The sequence below is a fragment of the Lepidochelys kempii genome, chromosome 12, assembly GCF_965140285.1.
Source record: "Lepidochelys kempii isolate rLepKem1 chromosome 12, rLepKem1.hap1, whole genome shotgun sequence".
NCBI lineage: Eukaryota > Metazoa > Chordata > Testudines > Cheloniidae > Lepidochelys > Lepidochelys kempii.
This window is the reverse complement of record NC_136391.1, coordinates 13,807,653-13,829,889: the sequence shown is the minus strand read 5'-3', so window position 1 is coordinate 13,829,889 and position 22,237 is coordinate 13,807,653. Positions and strand designations below refer to the sequence as shown.

Sequence of the window (22,237 nt, the reverse complement as noted above, 5' to 3'; positions counted from 1 at the left end):
AAAGGAGTACTTGTGGCACCTTAGAGACTAACCAATTTATTTGAGCATAAGCTTTCGTGAGCTACAGCTCACTTCATTGGATGCATTCAGTGGAAAGTAGAAGATCTTTTTATACACACAAAGCATGAAAAAATACCTCCCCCCACCCCACTCTCCTGTTGGTCATAGCTTATCTAAAGTGATCACTCTCCTTACAGTGTGTATGATGATCAAGTTGGGCCATTTCCAGCACAAATCCAGGGTTTAACAAGAACGTCTGGGGGGGGGGGTAGGAAAAAACAAGGGGAAATAGGTTACCTTGCATAATGACTTAGCCACTCCCAGTCTCTATTCAACCCTAAGTTAATTGTATCCAATTTGCAAATGAATTCCAATTCAGCAGTCTCTCGCTGGAGTCTGGATTTGAAGTTTTTTTGTTGTAATATCGCAACTTTCATGTCTGTAATCGCATGACCAGAGAGATTGAAGTGTTCTCCAACTGGTTTATGAATGTTATAATTCTTGACATCTGATTTGTGTCCATTTATTCTTTTATGTAGAGACTGTCCAGTTTGACCAATGTACATGGCAGAGGGGCATTGCTGGCACATGATGGCATATATCACATTGGTGGATGTGCAGGTGAACAAGCCTCTGATAGTGTGGCTGATGTTATTAGGCCCTTTGATGGTGTCCCCTGAATAGATATGTGGGCACAGTTGGCAACGGACTTTGTTGCAAGGATAGGTTCCTGGGTTAGTGGTTCTGTTTTGTGGTATGTGGTTGCTGGTGAGTATTTGCTTCAGGTTGGGGGGCTGTCTGTAGGCAAGGACTGGCCTGTCTCCCAAGATTTGTGAGGGTGTTGGGTCATCCTTCAGGATAGGTTGTAGATCCTTAATAATGCATTGGAGGGGTTTTAGTTGGGGGCTGAAGGTGACGGCTAGTGGCGTTCTGTTATTTTCTTTGTTAGGCCTGTCCTGTAGTAGGTGACTTATGGGAACTCTTCTGGCTCTATCAATCTGTTTCTTCACTTCCGCAGGTGGGTATTGTAGTTGTAAGAATGCTTGATAGAGATCTTGTAGGTGTTTGTCTCTGTCTGAGGGGTTGGAGCAAATGCGGTTATATCGCAGAGCTTGGCTGTCGACAATGTATCATGTGGTGTGGTCAGGGTGAAAGCTGGAGGCATGTAGGTAGGAATAGCGGTCAGTAGGTTTCCGGTATAGGGTGGTGTTTATGTGATCATCGTTTATTAGCACTGTAGTGTCCAGGAAGTGGATCTCTTGTGTGGACTGGACCAGGCTGAAGTTGATGGTGGGATGGAAATTGTTGAAATCATGGTGGAATTCCTCAAGGGCTTCTTTTCCATGGGTCCAGATGATGAAGATGTCATCAATATAGCGCAAGTAGAGTAGGGGCGTTAGGAGACGAGAGCTGAGGAAGCGTTGTTCTAAGTCAGCCATAAAAATGTTGGCATACTGTGGGGCCATGTGGGTACCCATAGCAATGCTGCTGATTTGAAGGTATACATTGTCCCCAAATGTAAAATAGTTATGGGTAAGGACAAAGTCACAAAGTTCAGCCACCAGGTTAGCCATGACATTATCGGGGATAGTGTTTTTGACGGCTTGTAGTCCATCTTTGTGTGGAATGTTGGCGTAGAGGGCTTCTACATCCATAGTGGCCAGGATGGTGTTATCAGGAAGATCACCGATGGATTGTAGTTTCCTCAGCAAGTCAGTGGTGTCTCGAAGGTAGCTGGGAGTGCTGGTAGCGTAGGGCCTGAGGAGGGAGTCTACATAGCCAGACAATCCTGCTGTCAGGGTGCCAATGACTGAGATGATAGGGCGCCCAGGATTTCCAGGTTTATGGATCTTGGGTAGTAGATAGAATATCCCAGGTCGGGATTCCAGGGGTGTGTCTGTGCGGATTTGATCTTGTGCTTTTTCAGGGAGTTTCTTGAGCAAATGCTATAGTTTCTTTTGGCAACTCTCAGTGGAATCAGAGGGTAATGGCTTGTAGAAAGTCGTGTTGGAGAGCTGCCGAGCAGCCTCTTGTTCATATTCCAACCTATTCATGATGACAACAGCACCTCCTTCGTCAGCCTTTTTGATTATGATGTCAGAGTTGTTTCTGAGGCTGTGCATAGCATTGTGTTCCACACGGCTGAGGTTATGGGGCAAGTGATGCTGTTTTGTGTGTATAAAAAGATCTTCTACACTTTCCACAGTATGCATCCAATGAAGTGAGCTGTAGCTCACGAAAGCTTATGCTCAAATAAATTGGTTAGTCTCTAAGGTGCCACAAGTACTCCTTTTCTTTTTGCGAATACAGACTAACACGGCTGTTACTCTGAAACCCCTCATACTTGTGTAATTTATGCAGAAAAGTGATAGCTGTGTTTTTTCCATCTAACTGATACAAAAATAAGTATTGCCCCCCTTAGAATTTTACTCCACAAAAGGAAGACAAAGCGGCCAGAGCTTCAACTGGACTACTTTACTTAAGTAAAATTACTTATTTGAGTAAGTGGTTGCAGGCTTGAGCCTTTGGAGGTTAATGGCAGCAGTCAACAGATTTGGGAAGAATAAAGAGATATGTTCATTTACAAGTCTAAGAAAATTGTCATCTAAATATCAATAGGCACAAAAACTAATGAATCAGACTTTCAAAGGTAAGTAATATACTGAAACAAAGAAACACTAATACTGTCTCAGTACGGAAAAGTAAAAGGAACTGTTTGCCAGTCATAAATGAATATTTATTTCCTCACATAGGTGCTTATGTTGTTATAATGTTCTTACCACACTGTTTCTCCCCAAGACTTATTAGACTGAATCTTTCCTCTTAGATCCAGGAACAAGATCCTTATTCCATGTGTCTGAGCAAACCATTTCTACCTATTTTGGATGCCAATCCCAGACTGGTTTTACAAGCTGAGAAACCCAGTCAAAAATGCATTCCATGACTGCACCTCTAGCTGCCATTATGGGACCTTGCAGAAAACCCAACATTGCATGGCATTTGAAGAAATGAACCCCACTCTGCTCCATAAGCCTGACATGGGCAGGAGTTAACAATGTGATTAGTGAACTGATGGATGATGCACAGTTCCATGCCTCAATAGCAAGTTGTTCCCAGGGGGACTTTTCTGACCTGCTAAAATCATGTCCAGTCCCAAAACAGTTGAAGGTGTCTTTGCTATTTGCCAAGGAAAATTTGAAACCAATCTGGGGTAGTGAGAAGATTTAACACTTTTCAGAATATTAGATATCCTGATTTAAAAAAACAAAAAACTTTCAGCAAAAGAACATAGGGAGTATTATATCCTGTATCTTACATTTCCACAATTTTGAAAAAAAAATAGGGCTAAATTTTCAAAAATGGATATGTAAGGTTAGGTCATCCAGCTTTGCATTTGGATTCACAAATCAGGCTTTAGTTCCTTAAATTTACATTATACTGACTAAGTGCTGATTTGTGCATTGCAATGTATTCTACCCTTTGTGCCTTTAGGTCCGGTCAACACTGAAAAGCTTTGCCAGCATGTGAAAAACTCGTACCCTTAACCAACGTAATTATGCCAACTGAAGTCCCACTGTAGACATCATTATAGTGGGAAAAAAAGACTTTTTGATTGTATAGCTTATTTTGTTTCGGGAATTGATATAAAATAAACTATACCAGCAAAAACTTTTGCCCATATAAGCTGCATCTCTACTAGCAGGGTTTACCAGTATAGCTATACGTAGTGTAGACATAGGTCTAAATGACTGAATGTTTCCCACAATGTGAGAAGAGCACACAGAAGGGCTTCCCTTTTGTTTTCTAGGGGCACTTAAAATGGTAATGGGTTCTACTGTGCTTTTAGCAACAGCTACACTTTGGGGGTCCTGCAGAGTCACACTCCCCAGTGGGGCAACAGGAAGCATTGCTCAATGAAGCTCTCAGACACTCAGGGGAGTATGGCTGCTGCTAGATCCCTTAAAAGGAAATGGCATACAGTCTCCCTGTGTGGCTAGCCAACTCTTCTGGTCAGTGTGGGGTTGGGGGGAAAGGAGGAAGAACTATGATCTTGCTTCCTCCCTGTTTTTTTTCAGGTTGTCTAGTGCACTGAAGAGGTTTCAGGGACTGAAATTATGGTCGGTCCCTGAAAATGAAAGGTATATGCAAAGTTGGGAAGCTTCTTGTGCCCTGCTCCTCTCTTGTCCATCTTTGTAGAGGCAGCCACAGTCTGTCTCAGAACCTTTAACAGCATAATTATCAAAAGCATCAGAAAATGAATTCAGCCTCAATATTTCTTGGTGCAAATAAAAGAATGTTTGCAAAGTGCTCTTAAAGCAAAGGTTTAACCAAAAGACAGCAAGGAAGCTAAATAAATGAATCACCAGAGAGTTTTGTGGCACTATATGTTGAGAGAACTATTTAGAAGAGACTGGTTTGGTAAAGGGTCCTGCTCCCATTAAAACACTGTTGATTCCCAAGGGACTAGAATTGGTTCATTATGTACATTTTTAAAGATTAAGTGGAAAGAATAACATGCTTTCTTTAAAAGAGTATTCTTTAAATTGTGGGAATATATATAAGTACAGATAGCATGTAGCTGACATCATATAGCTATGGTCCATCTGGTGAATACATATTTTAGAATGGGCACTAGTTTAAAATGATATGTATTTCAGTTGAGTAAATATGTATTTCGGTAATTTTCTAAAATGTTTATTAGTTACCCTATTATAAAAATCATTGTGGCCTAAGCAATTATTTACATGTGATTTCGAACAAGAATGGTTGAGAAGGATTTTAGTATATTTATATATAGGATGAGTTTATAACAATAAAAGAATTACAAGTCCTTCTTTTTACATAATTCTTTTGGCTCTTACAGAGTTTGCTGATTGAACGTAATTTCAACAGTAACACCAGTTCTCTGAATTAGTAATAATTAATTTCTGCATCCCTTTAGCATTCAAGGACAATATCTTATTAAGAGTGACATTTCATTTCACGGATCCTAAAAAAAAAAATCCCATTATCTTAAATTAATGTCCTTCATATCACTTCTATTAATATGGTTTGTTATAACTGGAGAAGCATAATTTGTTCTACATTTTAAATATATTAATAAGTATAACCATTTCTATCAAATAGCGAGGAGAGGAGAGGAATCTCTTTAAGGCAGGCTTTGATCTTACGAGGCCTACAAGGCTGAATCATAGCTAAATGTACCTGTCATATGATTGTTGTCCAGAAAACACCTAGGTTGCTACTAGTTTTCATATTCAAAGTTCTGTTTTGTTTTACTTTAAATCTAAAGCTCTTGTAGCTCATGTCTCTGCAATTAAAGCTCCTCCTGCAAACCAGCCAGGAAAACATATGATACCATTTGCAATTGCAGAATGCGGCATGCTGTTCTTCTGTAATTATAATGGCCTGAGCAGTGTGGGGTTGGTTAGCCTTCCTTAACAATCATTAATCTATTGAGTCTTAGTTACTGTGGCCCATCTTGGAGAACAGCAGTCCTTGGCGTGAGGCACCTTGGGCTGTGAATTCGTTGTGAGCAAGGGATAGCCTTGTTTGTTACATTCTGCTGCTTGCTATTCCCCAAGGAGTCTGGCAAGAGATTTTTTTCATCTTCGTGATTGCTATCGCCCTCTCTCTCGCTCTCCTGCTTGTCCCTTTATTTCTCCTTGTTGTGAAAATTTTTTTCTGTGTGACTAGGAGTCTGTTTAGCAGACCATATTGTGAGTGAAGGTGCATCGTTTGTTGCCTGATTTTGGCAACACTGGGCAGTCAGCTGGGATGTAATTAAGACTCTGAGAACAGGCTGTCTTCTCCACAGGAAGGGCATGTTAGATGTTGCTGGGATTTGGGGCTGTCAGTTTGGCCAAGGCTGGAGAGTGAAAGCTAGGGACAGTGATCTTTCCTTTCATTTATAATCCCTTTATGTACAGTGTATGCACTTGGCAAAGTTTACATATAACCTAGTGACTGGAGCGTACAAGCCAATGCGGCTAAATTAGCATATGTTACATGTATATTTTAGTAATATTTTAAAGCAAGTGCAAATTTCCAAAGTGAATTATGCATGTATGACAGAAATGGGGTTGTGTTGCATTGGATGTCAAATCCCACAACTTTTTGTCAAGACCATGGATTTTACATTAAAGAGGCAGAGAGACTAAACGAAGTAAAACAGTTTTAATTTTTAACAGTTTGGTCCAGCCCAAGGAGCCACTCTGACAGTTATAACTGACATTTGAATAATTGGAATAATTTAGAGAGGGGCAAATCCTGTATCGATAGTTATGCTTGTTCTATAAGTTTTTTTTATGTAGGGATGGAGTTGAGTGGCTTAATTATTTAAAGTTCACTTAATGCAATGCAAAATACTGCTGTTCTGAAACTTTAGACTGAATTGCAGGAAGAAAAAAAATCCTGCTTAAAATATTTCATTTTCTACAGAAGCAAGCTTAAGAAAGCATTATAAAACATTATTTTCCAACTTTTATGTTACATCAGTATAATGTAAAGAAAACTCAGAGATAAAAAGTGTCATTTGTGGCCTAAATTACTAGTTTCAGAGTTGCACATAGGTCAGTGGAGCCGATTCTCATCATCTTTACACAAGTATAAATCCAGAGTAATATCATTGACTTTAGCATTATCCCAGGTTTATGAGGAAACTGAAATCAGAAACTGTCCCAGTTTTTTTAAAGCAGTATCAAATTCCTTTGGATTCACATTACATTTCAAGTCTCTTTTCATAAGAAAATTAACATTAAAATGAATAGTAGCTATGAACTAATGAGCCTTTCCTGATAATTTTGTTAATGAACTGCTTTTACTAAATTGTGGCACAAAGCTAGGAGGGCTACCTATAGACATAAAGAGTCTAGAATACTGTTTGCTGCTGGCTTTATCATTGTTTTACTCAGCGGGACATTAACAGATATTAACACTCACACAAGAAGTGTTAATCCACTGTTTATGATATTAACACCTAGTTAGACAAGTATAAAACATGCACATGGAATCCAACACAGAGACATGTACGTATGCATTTGAATAGGTAGAAATGTTCATTTAAAGGTTATAAATTTCACTTGAGCTTTGGTAGTTGTAAAACTATTGCACCACATTTAAAAACAAAACATAACAAGTAAACTATATCCTTACCATGTTATTGTACCTGCCATGTTGCACTTAAATGTTACACCGTCAGAAATTATGTTAATAAAATAATGTTGTGTAGGAAAGGACAATCAGTCTTGCATGATTCTTACAATGGAGATACGGGAGCACATTGTTTAAACTAATTTTGTACATTTTAGTCTTGAAGAGCGTCTAAACATTATTGAAATGCTGTATCGTTTGCTGTGCAAACGGGGTAGTCAGACTTCCTTGTAACCAGATTAGCAATCCTTGGGGGATTCTCAAAGCTTTTTAAAATTATGGTGGTTTTTTTTTTCTGGGTCAGTCTAAGTCAGTCCCAGGGGTGAAGTTGCCATCTGTCCTTTATATTAAAATAATCTCCTATATTATATACCTGATGTTCTTGTCCCAGAGATAAATGTTGTTAATTAAAGGACAGCATTTGTCCTTTATGTAGAATAAAGATTCTTTCCAGCCTTAATAATTTCTGGGTTCTGTGCATGCCCTTAAATATTGCCTAACCTAAATGTGATTTCTTATTCATTCAAGATCTTTGGTACACGTGGGGAGTTTAGTGGATGGTTTAGTAACCCAAACAATCATATATATTAATCCAGATTAGGTGGTGTTCATTTCAAACACTGATGGTAGAGCAGAGGATATAGGTTTTTGATGTACAGTAGTTAATTTATTTGAGGCAAATCCCCATTTGGGAGTGTTGCCTAAGAAAGGACTGCAGGTTTCAACCCCTTGTAATACAATTTTCTCTATCTCCACCTTCCTGACTACCTCCTCCCAGCATGCACTTGTTCTTGAGCAATGCTGCACCTTTTCATCTAACCCTATAACTTTAATGTCCATTATACCCCCAACACTCCTTCCATTTAGTGAGCATCTCAAGATTATACTTATTTGAGAGGTCCCATTCCAAACACAAACTACACATGTTCTATAACAGCATATTTACACGAGCCAGGCAATAAAAAATTGTATTACTGTTTTAGTAGAATCTTGTAAATGAAGATTTCTCATTAGCAGAGGGGCATTAAGAAGAAGAGGGAGTGTGCCTTTGTGGTTGTAGTGGTACCTCTGGCCCATGGTCACACTTAGTAACTCAATCACCTTTAAATACCACCGGTTTTTATGCTGTTTTCTGTCAGGATGTCTCAGGATTTTCATTGTTTATATTGCATCCTTCTCTTGCCTCGCTGACTTTTAGCTTATAAGCTGTACTTATAAGCTTATAAGCTGCACTCGGGCAGTGGGCATTCTCTGTGTGCCTCCAAAAGTTCCTAGAGAGTTGTGGGTATCATCATAAATAATTTAATTATTATTATTGTAATCTCTTATTAGATGCTTGTCATCTTCATACATCTTCTTTCCTCTCATAATCTTGTGTGGTGTGAAAACAAAGTATGGAAGGTGAACCATATCAGAGTTCATCCATGTGCCATGAAGGAAAACTAACATATATATTCTGATGCTAGGCTGGATTCTGATGTCAGAGGAACTCCACAGATGTCTGGATAATAGTGTCAGGTGTGGAAAACACTTGGAAACAATAAACTGGGATCTAATTCCAGTATGCAGGAGGCTGGCAAATCCCTTCTGAATATCATGTTTATGGTCCATGGAAAGAGAGTATGCAGAATTCTCTCACAGTATTCAGGGTACAAGCGTCATATAAGCATAGTGACAGGCATTTTATTTCAATCCCTTGGAGGTGATAGACTCGTGATAGTTCACAAAGCTATGTCTCCTGTGCAGAAGGTCAATTCATGGCTCCCACAGCCTCAGGTCAGCGGGTTATCCCTTTTTAAATATCTTTTTTAATTAATGGAGATTCCTTTGAGTGATTTAGTTTGCTTTTTTTAAAGTGAAAAAATCTGCAAATCTATTGCATTCTTAGGTGTTTTTCGTTTGTTCTGTCTGAACTAATTGCAGTAAGTGAACAGTGTTCTCTGAAATTTCACATATTAAAGTAGATTGAGAAATTACTCCAGGGGTAGTTGTAGCTCTGGTTCAGTCAAAGTTAAAGACCGGGCCAGATCCTAAGGGATTCTCTGGTAGGGCAGAGTAGCCACAAATCCAGGGATCTGGCCAACTGAGGATTTCCTCTGCATGGTGGAGTGATCTGGTGATGCAAAGGTGACACAGTGCTACCTGTGCCACTCTTCCTCTCACTCTCTTTATGCCCTGGGTGACTCCCAGCTGCTGTAAGTGCCACTTGGGCACAAAAGTAGAACATCTCTGAGGTCTGCCTAATGTTCCGAACATAAAGATGGGTTCATAGCTACTATTTCCCTTCTCTTTCAAGCTGCACCAAGCTCAGGAGAGACACGAGCCAGGATATGGTCCCTACTGTTAAGACAGTAAAAAATAAAAACTGTAGTTAGACAAAGAATGTAAGTTAAAAGACAGTGTAACAACCATTTGCCTAATTATGAGACTGAGTAACCAGCAAATTCATTTCTTGGTTAGAACACAAGTGAACATGCAGAGAATTCATCTTTCAGCAAATAAAAAGGTGTATGTTGACAGATGAGCCTTGTTGTTTTAAATGACCATATTAAAAATTATGCAAAAATATGATTAACTCACATATAAAACACAGCTGAAGGATATAGCAACACTCAACTGATATTACACTACAGGTTCATTTTCAAAGACAATCACTACCTAGCAATTCTGAATGCTACGAGGTTGTCACTGACATTTTGTGTACAAGAGATAGTGATAAATGGATTATTTTAAATGTCATTCTACAGCTTCTTAGAGTTGCAGCTTCTTAGACTTCTAATATACAGTTGTTGGTTAATACTGTATGTACTTCACCAATCCTTTGTGATGAAATAATCTTCCCAAGTTGCATGCAGAAATGTCAATTTCTTTCTTCTTAAAATCACTCTTAAAATACACAGTATGTGTGGAGTCATGTGTAACTGTTTATAGAAAACTTCCCTAAGAATTCCGACTCTCCAGTCGCTTTTCGTATCATATGTTTAACACTGTCCTTGTTACCTTGGTGTTCCCCCCCTGTTAATGTTAATTAAACTGCAGAAGGTTTCTTTGCAGTTAATGGGGGGGCACACTTTAAAATTTAGATCATTAACATTTAAAAAGATTTTAATTGTTAAGCATAACAAATTTATACAGGTAGATTCAATTAATTGACATTTACATGTTCAGAGATCTTTTGCAGGGGCTATTCTCATAAAACTTTAAAGGTCCCAGAAGGAGTTCTCTATGCCATTCTTTCCATTTTTTGTCTTCTGTTCTCTCCATATTATTTCTTTGAAAGTGCTGGGCTCTTTCTAACTACCAGTTACTAAAATCAAATTGCTTTTAGCCTGTAACACGGAGAGAGGTTGGTTTCTACAGATTTACATGGAAAGACCCAAATAAAATTTTAAAATGTGCATATGTCATGTGTAATTGGTAAAGTGGCTTTAAAAAACATTGTGTTTGATCATCCCCCTCCACTTACACAAGTGGAGGAGAACTCAAGTGGGTGCATATATGATAGAAACATACAAAGTAGGGAAAGCAATAATTCCAAGATATGTCCCTCCATTCCCAGAGGCTGCAGAAGCCCACAGCAGATACATCCTAGTTTCGTGTCTCCATCGACTCCTTCACGTGCACAGTTGGAGGAGAAATAAACTGGGTGCAAATGAGGTGGGAGTTTGCAAAGGGTGGTAAGTAACAGCTCCTTGGAATGGGTTGTGGCAGGACAGGGATGGATAGAGACAGGGATATGACAGCTCTTTGTGGCATTATCTTTCATCAGCTTGTGGTGGGGGATCCTAGAGTAGTGGTTTTCAGCCAGGGGTCCGGGGCCTCCTGGGGTGCCATGAGCAGGTTTCAGGGGGGCCACAAAGCAAGGCGAGCATTAGACTCGCTGAGGCTCAGGGCAGAAAGTCCCACTGCATGGCGCTGAAGCCCAGGGCGCTGAGCCCTGTCACCTGGGGCTGAAGCCGAAGGCTGAGCATTGTAGCTTCGCAGGGGATCCCTGTGGTGTTCAGGCAATTGCCCTGCTTGCTACCCCCTAATGCCAGTCCTGGCTTTCATATGCAGAAAAACATTGGTTGTGACACAGGTGGCCCATGGAGTTTTTATAGCATGTTGGGGGGGTCCTCAGAAAGAAATAGGTTGAGAGCCCCTAGTGTTTGGACACTACCCCAGTGTCTGCTGCCCCAAGATCCAGGGAATGTCCCTGCTGTTCTCAGGGCATCTTCAGGTTACGGGAAAGTAAGGTCCTTGCCTTTTCTGTTAGAAGCAAACCACATTTCCACATTCTCCTGACTGAAGGAAACTCAGGGCTTGTCTACACTTACAAGAGAAAAATCACCCCCCTGAGTACAGGAAGTCTGAGCGCTTTAAAGCACTAGTGTAGATAGCCTCCGAGCGCTGGGAGTTAATCCCCTCGTGGAGGTAGATTACCAGGAGCACTGAGAGAGCTCTCTCCCAGCGCTCGCACACGACCACACTCGCAATTCAAAGCTCTTTGAAGTTTCCAGTGTAGCCATGCCCTCAGTGACTTTCAGCTCATGGAGTTTTCTGTTCCTTCTACATTTTTTCTGGCACACGGCTCTGGCTCTTTTTTTCAGGATATTATCTTATTGGATGTAGTCACTGTTTTATACATTCAAAGTATATTGATTTTACTACATTTCAACTGTGAGGACATAATATGGGGTATCTTTTTAAGCAGCAAAGTACTATCAAGTTTACCATACTACCTAATCAACCCATTAAGATAATACTAAATTATATGAACCCTGTACAATTATATAGAGTATTACTGGAGGCAAGGGGAACTGGAGGTGGACTATCTCTAGCTCCATTATGCACCATAAAATAGTATATAATGGAAAAGTAGCAAAGGCACTCCTCTGTTTCTTTAGAAACATTCTGGCCACTGGGGTTAGTGCATAAGTGTGTATATATATAATCCCAAATATGTTGGTAGAGGATACACTCTGTTAATGGAAACTTGGTTGTGTACCTTGGGATAGCCTTCTGAGTCACCAAGCCCGTTGTACAGTGACAGAGAAGAGAAGAATTGGAGGGGGCCCAGGGAAGAGAATGCAGTTTTGGTCATATTAAGGTTACATTGATGGCAAAACATCCAAGAAGTGATGTCCGAGAGAGAGAGGTGGGGGGGGAGTTGAGATCTGGGAACTAGGTCAGGAGTGGAGAGAAAGAGCTGTAAATTGTTGGCATAAAGTTATTAGTTAAAGCTGTGTGATAGATAGGATCGCTTAGAGAAAAGATGTCAACAGAGAAGAAGAGTGGACTAAGGAGAGATCCCTGTCGGTCATGGGAAGAGGAGGACCCTCTGAAACAAACAAACGTTGGAAGAGTGATCACTGATGTGGTCTTAGAGACATGAAAGCCACAGGATTACAAGATTTAATGGATGTGTGATCAACAGTGTTGAAAGCCGCAGGGAGGTGGAAGAGGAGGGAATGGAATACAGACCTGGGATTTGGCTACAGAAATAAGATTAGAAACTTTGGTGAAGGCAATTTCAGGGCAGTGGAGAAGGCAGAAGCCAGATTGAGAGGATTTAGAAAGGAATTTGAGGGGAGGAGCTCGAAGCAACATTTGTAGATGTTCAGTGAGCAGAAAGGTGAAAGGAGTTGGAACAGTAGTTAAAGAGGAAGTTGGGGTTTTAGAGGGTTTTCCAAGCTTCTGCTTGAAGAGGAGCTTACTATAGTAAGGATAAGGAATGGTGTCCCTAGCCTCTGTTTGTCAGAGGGTGGAGATGGATGGCAGGAGAGAGATCACTTGATCATTACCTGTTAGGTTCACTCCCTCTGGGGCACCTGGCATTGCCCACTGTCGGTAGACAGCATACTGGGCTGGATGGACCTTTGGTCTGACCCAGTATAGCCATTCTTATGTTCTTATATACCAAGCAAAAGGTTGAGGAGGAGAGAGGAGAAGGGAAGGGGTGAGTAAAGTTAGTAACCCAGAGGGGATATGGTCAAAGGGGCATGATACTGGAATCTGCTGACCAGTTACCACTAACAGGTTTCTTGAGGAAGACTAGCCTTGTCCTTGAAGTTGGAGGTAGGACCTGTCTTATGGAAGACAACTTGTGTCAGGAGCTGGGGTGTTTTTCTTGGTAGCTAGTGATTTACCCTGCTGGTTGGATTGATCCTAGCTGTGTGGCAGATAATCTAGGAAAAATAGCAACCTCACTATGACAGCACTCCACAAATCTTTGACTAACAGGCTTACATCCAGAGCCTCTGCCTTCAGTGGTGATAGCAGCCATTTTGTGAGGGAAGGATACCCTCATCTGAAAAGGGAGCAAATATGGATGAAAAATGAAATGACTTCTTCACTAAATAAGTGTCTTTTTCTTGTAATAATATTCCAGATTGAGAAAAATTAGAATGGAATGACTAGAGATTAATATAAGGAAAGGCAGTACATTTTTTTACACATACACATGTGCAGTCTGTTTTATGCATCTGATTCTGAAGTTAGAAACTGGTAAGAAGACAGGACAGTTTCAAGTATGGAAAGTGTAAAATGTACTTTTGCATTGCAGCATCATGTTACTTTAGGATTTCTACTAACATGAAAATAAGAATATTTACTCCAGAGGGACTGAGATCTACACATAGATATTTTATGAAGGAAATAAATATTTTAAAATGCAAACACCAGAGTGTGTTGGTCCTTCAAAACAGGGTCAGAGACTTGTTCATCTTTTAGAAGTGTTGGTTTTTTAACGTATATCACTATAAACACTGAGCCTTTCATGGTAAAATAACTACTGTGTTACTTTTGCCAGTTGAAAAGAAACATACAGAGCTCCTTTTTGTTTCTAAAGATCACAAGATTTCTATAAATAGTGTAACAAGGCTTTGCTATATTGGGGAAGATGGAAGTTTTTAAAAAGTTGATTTATTCTATCCGGACCGCACAGAGGAGACCACCTGAATAGCATCTGACTGACAAGTTAAGTCATGTTACTTTTAATGAAGATAATTTCCTCAAGATGAGCAAAGCCATAGCAATGCTTTTATTAAGGCAAATGCTCCTTTTCTCTAGTTGGTCATTGTCTCTTTACCACCAAAATATTTAACAAAACACTTGGGGGACCATATTGTGTCTGGCCTTAGCAGGGATGTGGAAAGGGGATAGAGGTACAAAGTGCTGTTCACAAGAGCCAGGGACATTTGCAGTCCCTGCACTCTTCTGACTACCATCAACTAGAGCCTCTGTGTGCTCTAGGCAGGCTAAAAAGGGAGCTGGGAAGATTCAGAGCCATTACCTTGCAGCTCTCTAGCACATATACGCACCCGCACTAGATAGTGGAGGTGTTGTATTATGCTCCTTTGTAATGAGTAGTGCAATGGGCTGCTTCTCTTTGTGCACCACAAAGTAGGAGAGTCATTGTGTCTAACTGTGTTGTAATGCATCCTGGAGTTCCTTACGGCCTCCAAAGCAGGCCTGTGCCCTAACAGTTAAATCTGGTTTTGGTTGCCTGGCCATTAATTTTAACACACATTTGGGTTTTTTAGGCAAGAATCTAATTGTACTTTGTGCACCCAAGTAAAAATTGTCAAGCTACATTTGCTCTTTGAGTGGTTTCTAGACTGGTGTTAGGTAAAAGCAACAAAGGGCTAAACTGCCATAATGTACAAAAAAAGAATGTAGACAATGGAGTCCCTAAAAGGAATTTTTTTCTCCATTTGTTTGCAAATAATATCCTGTTCATTGTGGGCCTTATTCTGATTGCAACGAGGTATTGAGCATCCTCCATTGCTGTTGACTTAAGTGGGAGCTGAGATTGCTTAGAATCTCAGAGGATTGATCCATATCAATTAGCAGCCACAAGGTTTCCAGTTTAAAGATTATATGTGTGTGTGGCAACAGGAGGTTAGAACAATTTCTGTAGCTTCAGTTCTTCACTCAGCTCCTCCTGTTGCTATCAGTACTGTTGATAGATACATGTTCAGCTCTGCCATTGCTTAGAATTTGCGGTGGTGTTCAAGATTAAAATTCCAAGAAATATAAGAAAAGAACAAGGGGTGTAACTTATCAGGGAGGATTCTCCCAAACTGAAACCTGGAGACTTGTAGCTGTCATTCTGCTGCATTGCTGTAGTGTCAGCAAAGTGATTCCTTTGAAAAGTGAGATTTTTACAAAGTTGGGGTGGGACTGCTTTAAAAAATATTTTAAATATATAATAACTTTTTGCTGTGTGTGTGTGTGTGTGTAGTGACTTAAAAAGGAAAGCAACAAAAGACAAATACCAGAGAAGAGTGAGCAAACAAACACTTCTAGAAAAGTGTTTGGGCATAGTAAGCAGGAGATTCACAGCAGATTGAAGTTAACTGTTGCTCTTTTCTTAAAGCAATATTGTAACTAGGGCTTTCAAGGGATTAAAAAGATTAATCGTGCAATTAAAAAAAATAATTGTGATTAATCACACAATTAATTGAACTGTTAATAATAGAATACCATTTATTTAAATATTTTGGATGTTTTCTACATTTTCAAACATATTGATTTCGGTTGCAACACAGAATACAAAGTGTATAGTGCTTACTTTATATTTTTGATTACAAGTATTTGCACAGAACCCCCCCCCCAAAGAAATAATATTTTTCAATTTACTTTATACAGCTACTGTAGTGCAATCTCTTTATCATGAAAGTTGAACTTACAAATGTAGAAATATGTATACAAAAAACTACATTCAAAAATAAATCAAAAATAATATACACTTTGATTTCAATTACAACACAGAATAGAATATATATGAAAATGTAGAAAAAAAATCCAAAATACTTAATACATTTCAGTTGGCATGCTATTGTTTAACAGTGCAAATAAAACTGTGATTAATTTTTTTAACAGCGAATTTTTTTAATCACGTGAGTTAACTGCAATTAATCGACAGCCCTAATTGTAACCAGTGTTAAAGTGACATTTGTGAAATATAAAATAATTAATGCAAAATTTTACCAAATGTCTTCATTTCCCTTGGAAAAGAATCATATATTTTTGTGATTGCAAAACCTTGAACCTGCGTGGGCCAACTTATCATTGTGCTCTCAGGTTCCCAACTGCATGTGCAGTTACGCAGTCTGGCAGCAAAATGCACAGTTTTGGCCATGTCATGGATGTGTGCGTGTGTTTGTGACCATGTGCAGCCTTTGATATCTCAGCCCTGTGTGTTTACATTTAATCTCAATGTTTGTTAGAGTGTTTTTTTGTTTTGTTTTGTTCTTCCAAACTAAGAGAATGGGACAAAGCCAAACGAAGTCAATAGGGAGTCTTTCCATTGAGCTCAGTGGGTTTTGGATTAGGCCCATAAAATTTAGTTTTACTGGTCATACAGCATTTTCATAGTGAAAGATAGAAATTAATATGGTACTCTTTAAAAGACTAGACTCCTCTGATAAAAAATAAAGAACCCCTGTGCTCTGATTTCACTCTTAGGACTTCAGTCCTGAGTCTAGCTCAGAGAGGCCTACCTAAAATTATAATCAAGCTGATTGTATTGCATTGCTATTCTAATTTCCAATTTGAGATTTTGCTACATAATCTCTACTACAGTGTATCTAATCTTCATGAAACCCAGAGTCTTCATATAAACTTTATGGATTTCCCTCCATGTGTCTTTGCTAAACTGAGATGTGTCTTCTGGCTGAGCAGTAGAGACATTAAATTACTGAGTAAATCAATACAGCGTTGTAATGTCACTGTATCTTTTTCAAAGACCAGCTCAAATTTTGTATGCTGTAGCTTTGATCCTTTTCATTTAATTCTAAGTACACTTGTTATTATAGTAACTGTTGTTTGTATGTTATTTTAGCTTTTTACTTAAGTAGCTATTTAGCAATTTAAATGAAAATGTAATTAGCTTACATCTGTTTTACATACATGTAATACCACTCAGATGTATACTTCTATTAAAGCCATATTTTCTTTTTGGCCAAAAGACATGAAAACAAAATTGTACCAATCATATGATAAATCTTTTTTTTAAAACAAAATTAGTATACACAAAATGTATGTTGTGATGGTAACAACATTCTATATTTATGGGGGGAGACAAAGTGAAAAGCTAAAATAAGAGGATTGGTATATCATTTAGTTGCACAGTTAGTTGCTCTCAGTGACACTAGTGTAAATCCAGAGGCACTCCATTGAAGTTAGTTATGATTAATTATAAAACTCATCATCCTTAATAACCCTTCTCTTTATGAGCTAAATACTATTCTCTGGAATTCCACTGAAGTCTATAGAGTCCCTCTGGATTTATACAAATGTAAATGACAATATTTGGCTGTTAGTGAGTTGAATTACTAAAAATGGTAAATTTTCTGTCTATTGTCATGATCTTATAAGTTATGGACCACCATCAACTAGCTTTAAAGGAGATGAGGAAGGATGTTCTTGTGTTTTATGTCATGGACAAGGACACAGAAGCTCTGTGTTCAGTTCCCCACTCTGCCACAGACTTCCTCTGTGACCTTGGGGAACCACTAAATCTCTGTGTGAATCAGTTCTTCCATCTGTACAACCAGGATAATAATACTTCCTTTCTTCCATCCTTCATCTGACTTTTCTATTTAGATTCTAAGCTCTTTAGGACTGTGTCTTACTATGTGTGGATACAATGCCAAGCACAATGGGGCTATGGTCACTCGGCAGCTCACTGAAGACACTCGGTATCTTGTAGGACAGGTCCCTTTATCTGTCTCTGGAATATCCAGTTTATCTGTTTGGAACAAACTAACAATGGCCTAAAAATGCTAACAGTTACAGTGTTTATTCAATAATATATTACACTGCACTTCATACTGGTAAATAATACTCTAAAACCTGCATTAGTAAGATAAGGCAACTCTGATTTATTTGTTTATTTCATCTATTTTGAATGTATACTCACATAATTTCTGCTACTTGGAACAAGTGAATACTTTAATAACTTGCAATTGTTTCTGTACATGTCAGTGTTCAACTCTCTGCCTATTAAGAGAATAATTTTAAAGGAAGCTTTTTCTTGTATTTCTTTCTTTTGTATATGTAAATTGCCAATCCTGCAGCTGCATGTGTAAGTGAGGCTGCATACATGCACATGATTCTGCCCATCTTATGGAGCTGCGGGGACAGAATCTAAATTTAAGTTTCCCCCCATTATTTCATTATTAAATAGTTTAGGGCCAAATCTTGCTGCCTTTCAGTGGGAGTTTTGCCTGATTGAGGACTATAAGGTTTGCCCCTAAAGATTGTTTAAACTCTCCACTTAATGCGTGGGCAAGAGGAGGCCACAAAAGGTCAGTTTTATGGGATTGTTTCTCATTACAGTGGTGCCTGGTAGCCCTGCTATACAAAGTTTGTATTTCAGGAGTTTATAATATGGTGTCTCCTTGAGAGCCATTAAGACCTAGTGAGGCAATTCCCATGTAATCCAATGAGACATTTTTCTTTTATCTTTTTTTTTAAATAATCAACATTATAATGCAGAGAGAATTAAATACAGAAAAGTTTATTAAAATAATGTAAGGAAGGGATTGAAAGCTGAGACACTGAGTTGTAGCCTGACCTTCCTGCATAGAAATGCGTGGCAGGGGAAAAACTCACACACACTTGAATGATCCAGTGCTTTTTCGTTTGTGGAGATCCAGGGCATGCTCCCTTCATACAGGCAGAGGCAGACACATTGGCCTCTAGCTGTGGTGTTAGACTAAGATTGGTGGCTATGTATTTTTAAAATATTTGGGTCTTAACTGTCTGTGTGTGGCACAAAGCCACATGCTTGGCACTGGGAGCATGACTCACTTTCTGTGCTACCACTGCTTATCAGTATGTGTTAGTTCTCCGTGACCTCTCTGATGGTAGTCACAGAATAGGTTGACAAATTATATTAAAGATAACTCTGTATTGTTGCATTGCAACTGGCCATATGATTTAGAGTGGCTTTAGGTAGTACCATGCTGTATACAGGGGCTTGCACAGAGTTGGAAAATAAAGCTACTGTTAGCTACATGGTGATGGAAAGCACAATTGTTACCTGCTTTGCCTTCCAAACTGTTTCCCATTTCAACATAATTTTTCCAGTTACTGCTCAATTGCTCCCCTCTGCTCCTGGCAACAGAGTGGAACTTAGTGCACATTGTCCATAACTTGTCCTTTTTTTTGTGTAGGTATTGCAACACTTGTGGTAAATAAAGTTACTCTCAGTGGTGCATTGAGGTGGGTTAAGGTTTTAGCCTTAACTTGGATTTTTGTGGCTTTTGATCAGTTAAGCCCTTAACACCCTTAACATTTTAACACATTTTTTGCCCTTTTAACACATTTCCTCCCCCCCCCCTTTTTTAAAAACTTTTGTGGTATAAATAAAACTGTTAGACATGTTCTAGGATGGTGTGGTAGGGCAAGGGGGGAAAGAACCCAGTTACACGATTAATCACAGTTATTAAAATGCTTATGTAGCATGTAACATCTTTGCATTTGTGTTATGACAGCTCTCTTTGTTGATGAGGTAAATGAGTATGAGTATCTGTTATAACTGCCAAAGTCAGGAAGGAGCCTGTGAAACCTGGACACAGTATCAGATCATGTTTCACCGACAGAACAAGATTGATTTATTGTGTTACATCAGGGTTAGATGGACCTAGTACTGCTTCACCACATGCTATTTCATTCCCTTGTCTGTTAAGTATGCAAGTACAAACAGCTTTAACACAGTTCTTTACCTAGAAACAAGCCTGGGGCTTCATCCAAATACTTGTAACATATGAAAATTGAGCTGCTTTGAACTTGTATGTTTTTGATAACTGCTTGGTATGCTTCCTGGAGGATCACCTGTAGGCTTTTCTTTCCAAATTCTAATCCCTTTGATTAAGTGCCAGGACAGATAGCTCTCATTGAATAACTCCAGTCTCATAATTCTTCCTTCATTCAGAGTTGAAAGGGAACTGCTCGAGCTTCAGTAGGTAAATCCTCAGATTTAGTTAAAGTAAGTCAAACACTTAGAACAAAACAATTTCAGTTTATAAAATAGGGTTCAGATGGGCTACTGAATGTTTACATACCACTTGCTGCCAGAAGCTGTAGGATGAAAAAACAAAACCATTTTTAGCAAGTAGGATTAGCAGAAGGAAAACTTTGAGAAGCAGAAGTTTAAAAGACAACTTGGCATGAAAATTTAAGCCTAAGTGTAGGAACATAGTTACTTTGCCTGACTGTTCTTGTTCTCTTTTCTACAAAATCAGGCTTTAGTGCTGAGCTAAACATTCCATCCCCTCTCCAACCTCTTCCCCTCCCCCTCCTCCCCTCCCCAAATAACTACCACAATATGGAGGAAGGGAAAACATCCTTGTTCTTTTTATCTTTACAAATGTGCCTGCTGGGGACTAATGTAAACCAGCTCAAGATGTTTCTATTTAAAACAGTTTGCAGCATCAGAGGGAGATGGGGAATTAAAAATAAAGTGACATGCTGGCTGTTTGTCTCCTAAGAATACTGTTATATCTGATATTTTTATGGATTTCTAATGCATATATGCATGCACACCATTTTGAAAGTTAATCAAATTGCCCATTGTCACACACAATGAAATGTCTTCCTTTCTATAGCATTCACTGGACATTCACCCTCCAGATGAGAATGTCTCTGATGTGAAGAATATTGGTTCAGCTTAATTCTGATGCAACAGCAAATAGAGTAGTCCAATTAGATAACTCACAATAATCGCACACAACTAATTCAGATGATGCACATTTTTGTGGCTGCTTTCATCCTGAAGGATCTCAGAGCTCTGTGAGTCCACATCCTGAAAAATAGTGCAAAGCCCAAGGATGCAGGCTCTGGTTGTAGGAAAATGCAAGCAGATGTCGCAGAACTGGAGAATAAAATCTTTTAGTCCCAGCATGATACATCTGGGTAAGTTGTCCATCAAGCTGAGCTGTGGACACTAAAGCGTGGCACAGAGGAACTAGCAGACATAGTCCACATACAAAGGGTTTTGGTTCTACTGGCCACAGCTGTTGTCGCTGGCCTGATCCAAAGCCCACTGAAGTAAATGGGAATCATTTGACTGATCAGGCACTTAATGGCCTTTGGTAGATCCATTCTGTAAGCTTCCCTGTGTATCTGATCTGAGGGCATGAAATGCAATTGCTGAGTTCTGTTACCTCACTCTTCTATATTGCCTAGCGTGACAGCAATAATGTGTCATTTCTGCAGCTTTTTGGACCTACAGACTTGTGCTGGCTGATTGGAGATAAGGCCCAATTGCTAACGTGAATGGAAATCTGACAGAAGTTTACAGCATACAAACAGTATTGTCAGCCCCAGATGTTCAAAAATCATGAGTGAGTTTACCCTTAAAATCATGAGATATATATAAAAAAAAAAATAGTGGTTCTTTTTATTTGACTTCTGGTTTTTGAGTCTTGCACTTAGGTCACTTTCCCAAGCTTTTCTCGGCATTTTTACTTTTAAAAAAATGTAGACTGAAATTTTCACACCATAACATGACTTCAGAAGCCGGGGATTTCAGAAAAACACCAAATATCAGAGACTTGCAATAAAATTGGCTTCTCTGATACATTAACGCTGCACAACAGGTAAGGCAGGCACTGAAAAAGAATAGTGTTCAACTCGAACTGCAGGGGGGACGTTTGTAGTCAGAATGCAATGGAAAAGCTGGAACTTTGCAAGGATCCCAGGGCCAATACCCCTAAGAATGCAAAAAGTGCTTCAAGGTATTAGATGCTACAGATTATCAGGACGTCAGCCTTACATCTCATCCAATATATGTTACCTCCAGCAGAACAACCCCCCATCACGCTAACGCTGGTCTTCACGACCGGGAGATCAACACTGCTGCAATCGATGCAGCAGGGATAGATTTAGTGGGTCTAGTGAAGACCCGCTAAATCGACGGCAGAGCACTTTCCAGTCAACCCTGCTATTCAGTTCCCTGAGAAGATTAAGGTAAATCGATGGGAAAGCGTCTCCCATTGACACAGTGCAGTGAAGACACCCTAGTAAGTCGAGCTAGGCTACGTCAACTCCAGCTACATTATTCACATTGCTGGAGTAGCGTAACTTAGGTCGA

The 22,237-nt window shown here is 39.3% G+C and overlaps 1 protein-coding gene across 7 annotated transcripts in view; it reads left to right on the top strand.

Annotated features, from left to right (window-relative positions):
* Positions 1-22,237, top strand: part of FTO (FTO alpha-ketoglutarate dependent dioxygenase) — a 327,030-nt gene that overhangs the window by 195,075 nt on the left and 109,718 nt on the right. Inside the window, exon 9 of one of the 7 annotated variants that reach the window (XM_073307612.2) lies at positions 21,361-21,436. The exons of the other annotated variants lie outside the window; for them this stretch is intronic. Coding sequence (XP_073163713.1) covers positions 21,361-21,391 — 31 coding nt within the window. The 3' untranslated portion in view covers positions 21,392-21,436. Of the gene's footprint in view, positions 1-21,360; positions 21,437-22,237 lie in introns of those variants that run through there. 7 annotated transcript variants of the gene reach the window in all.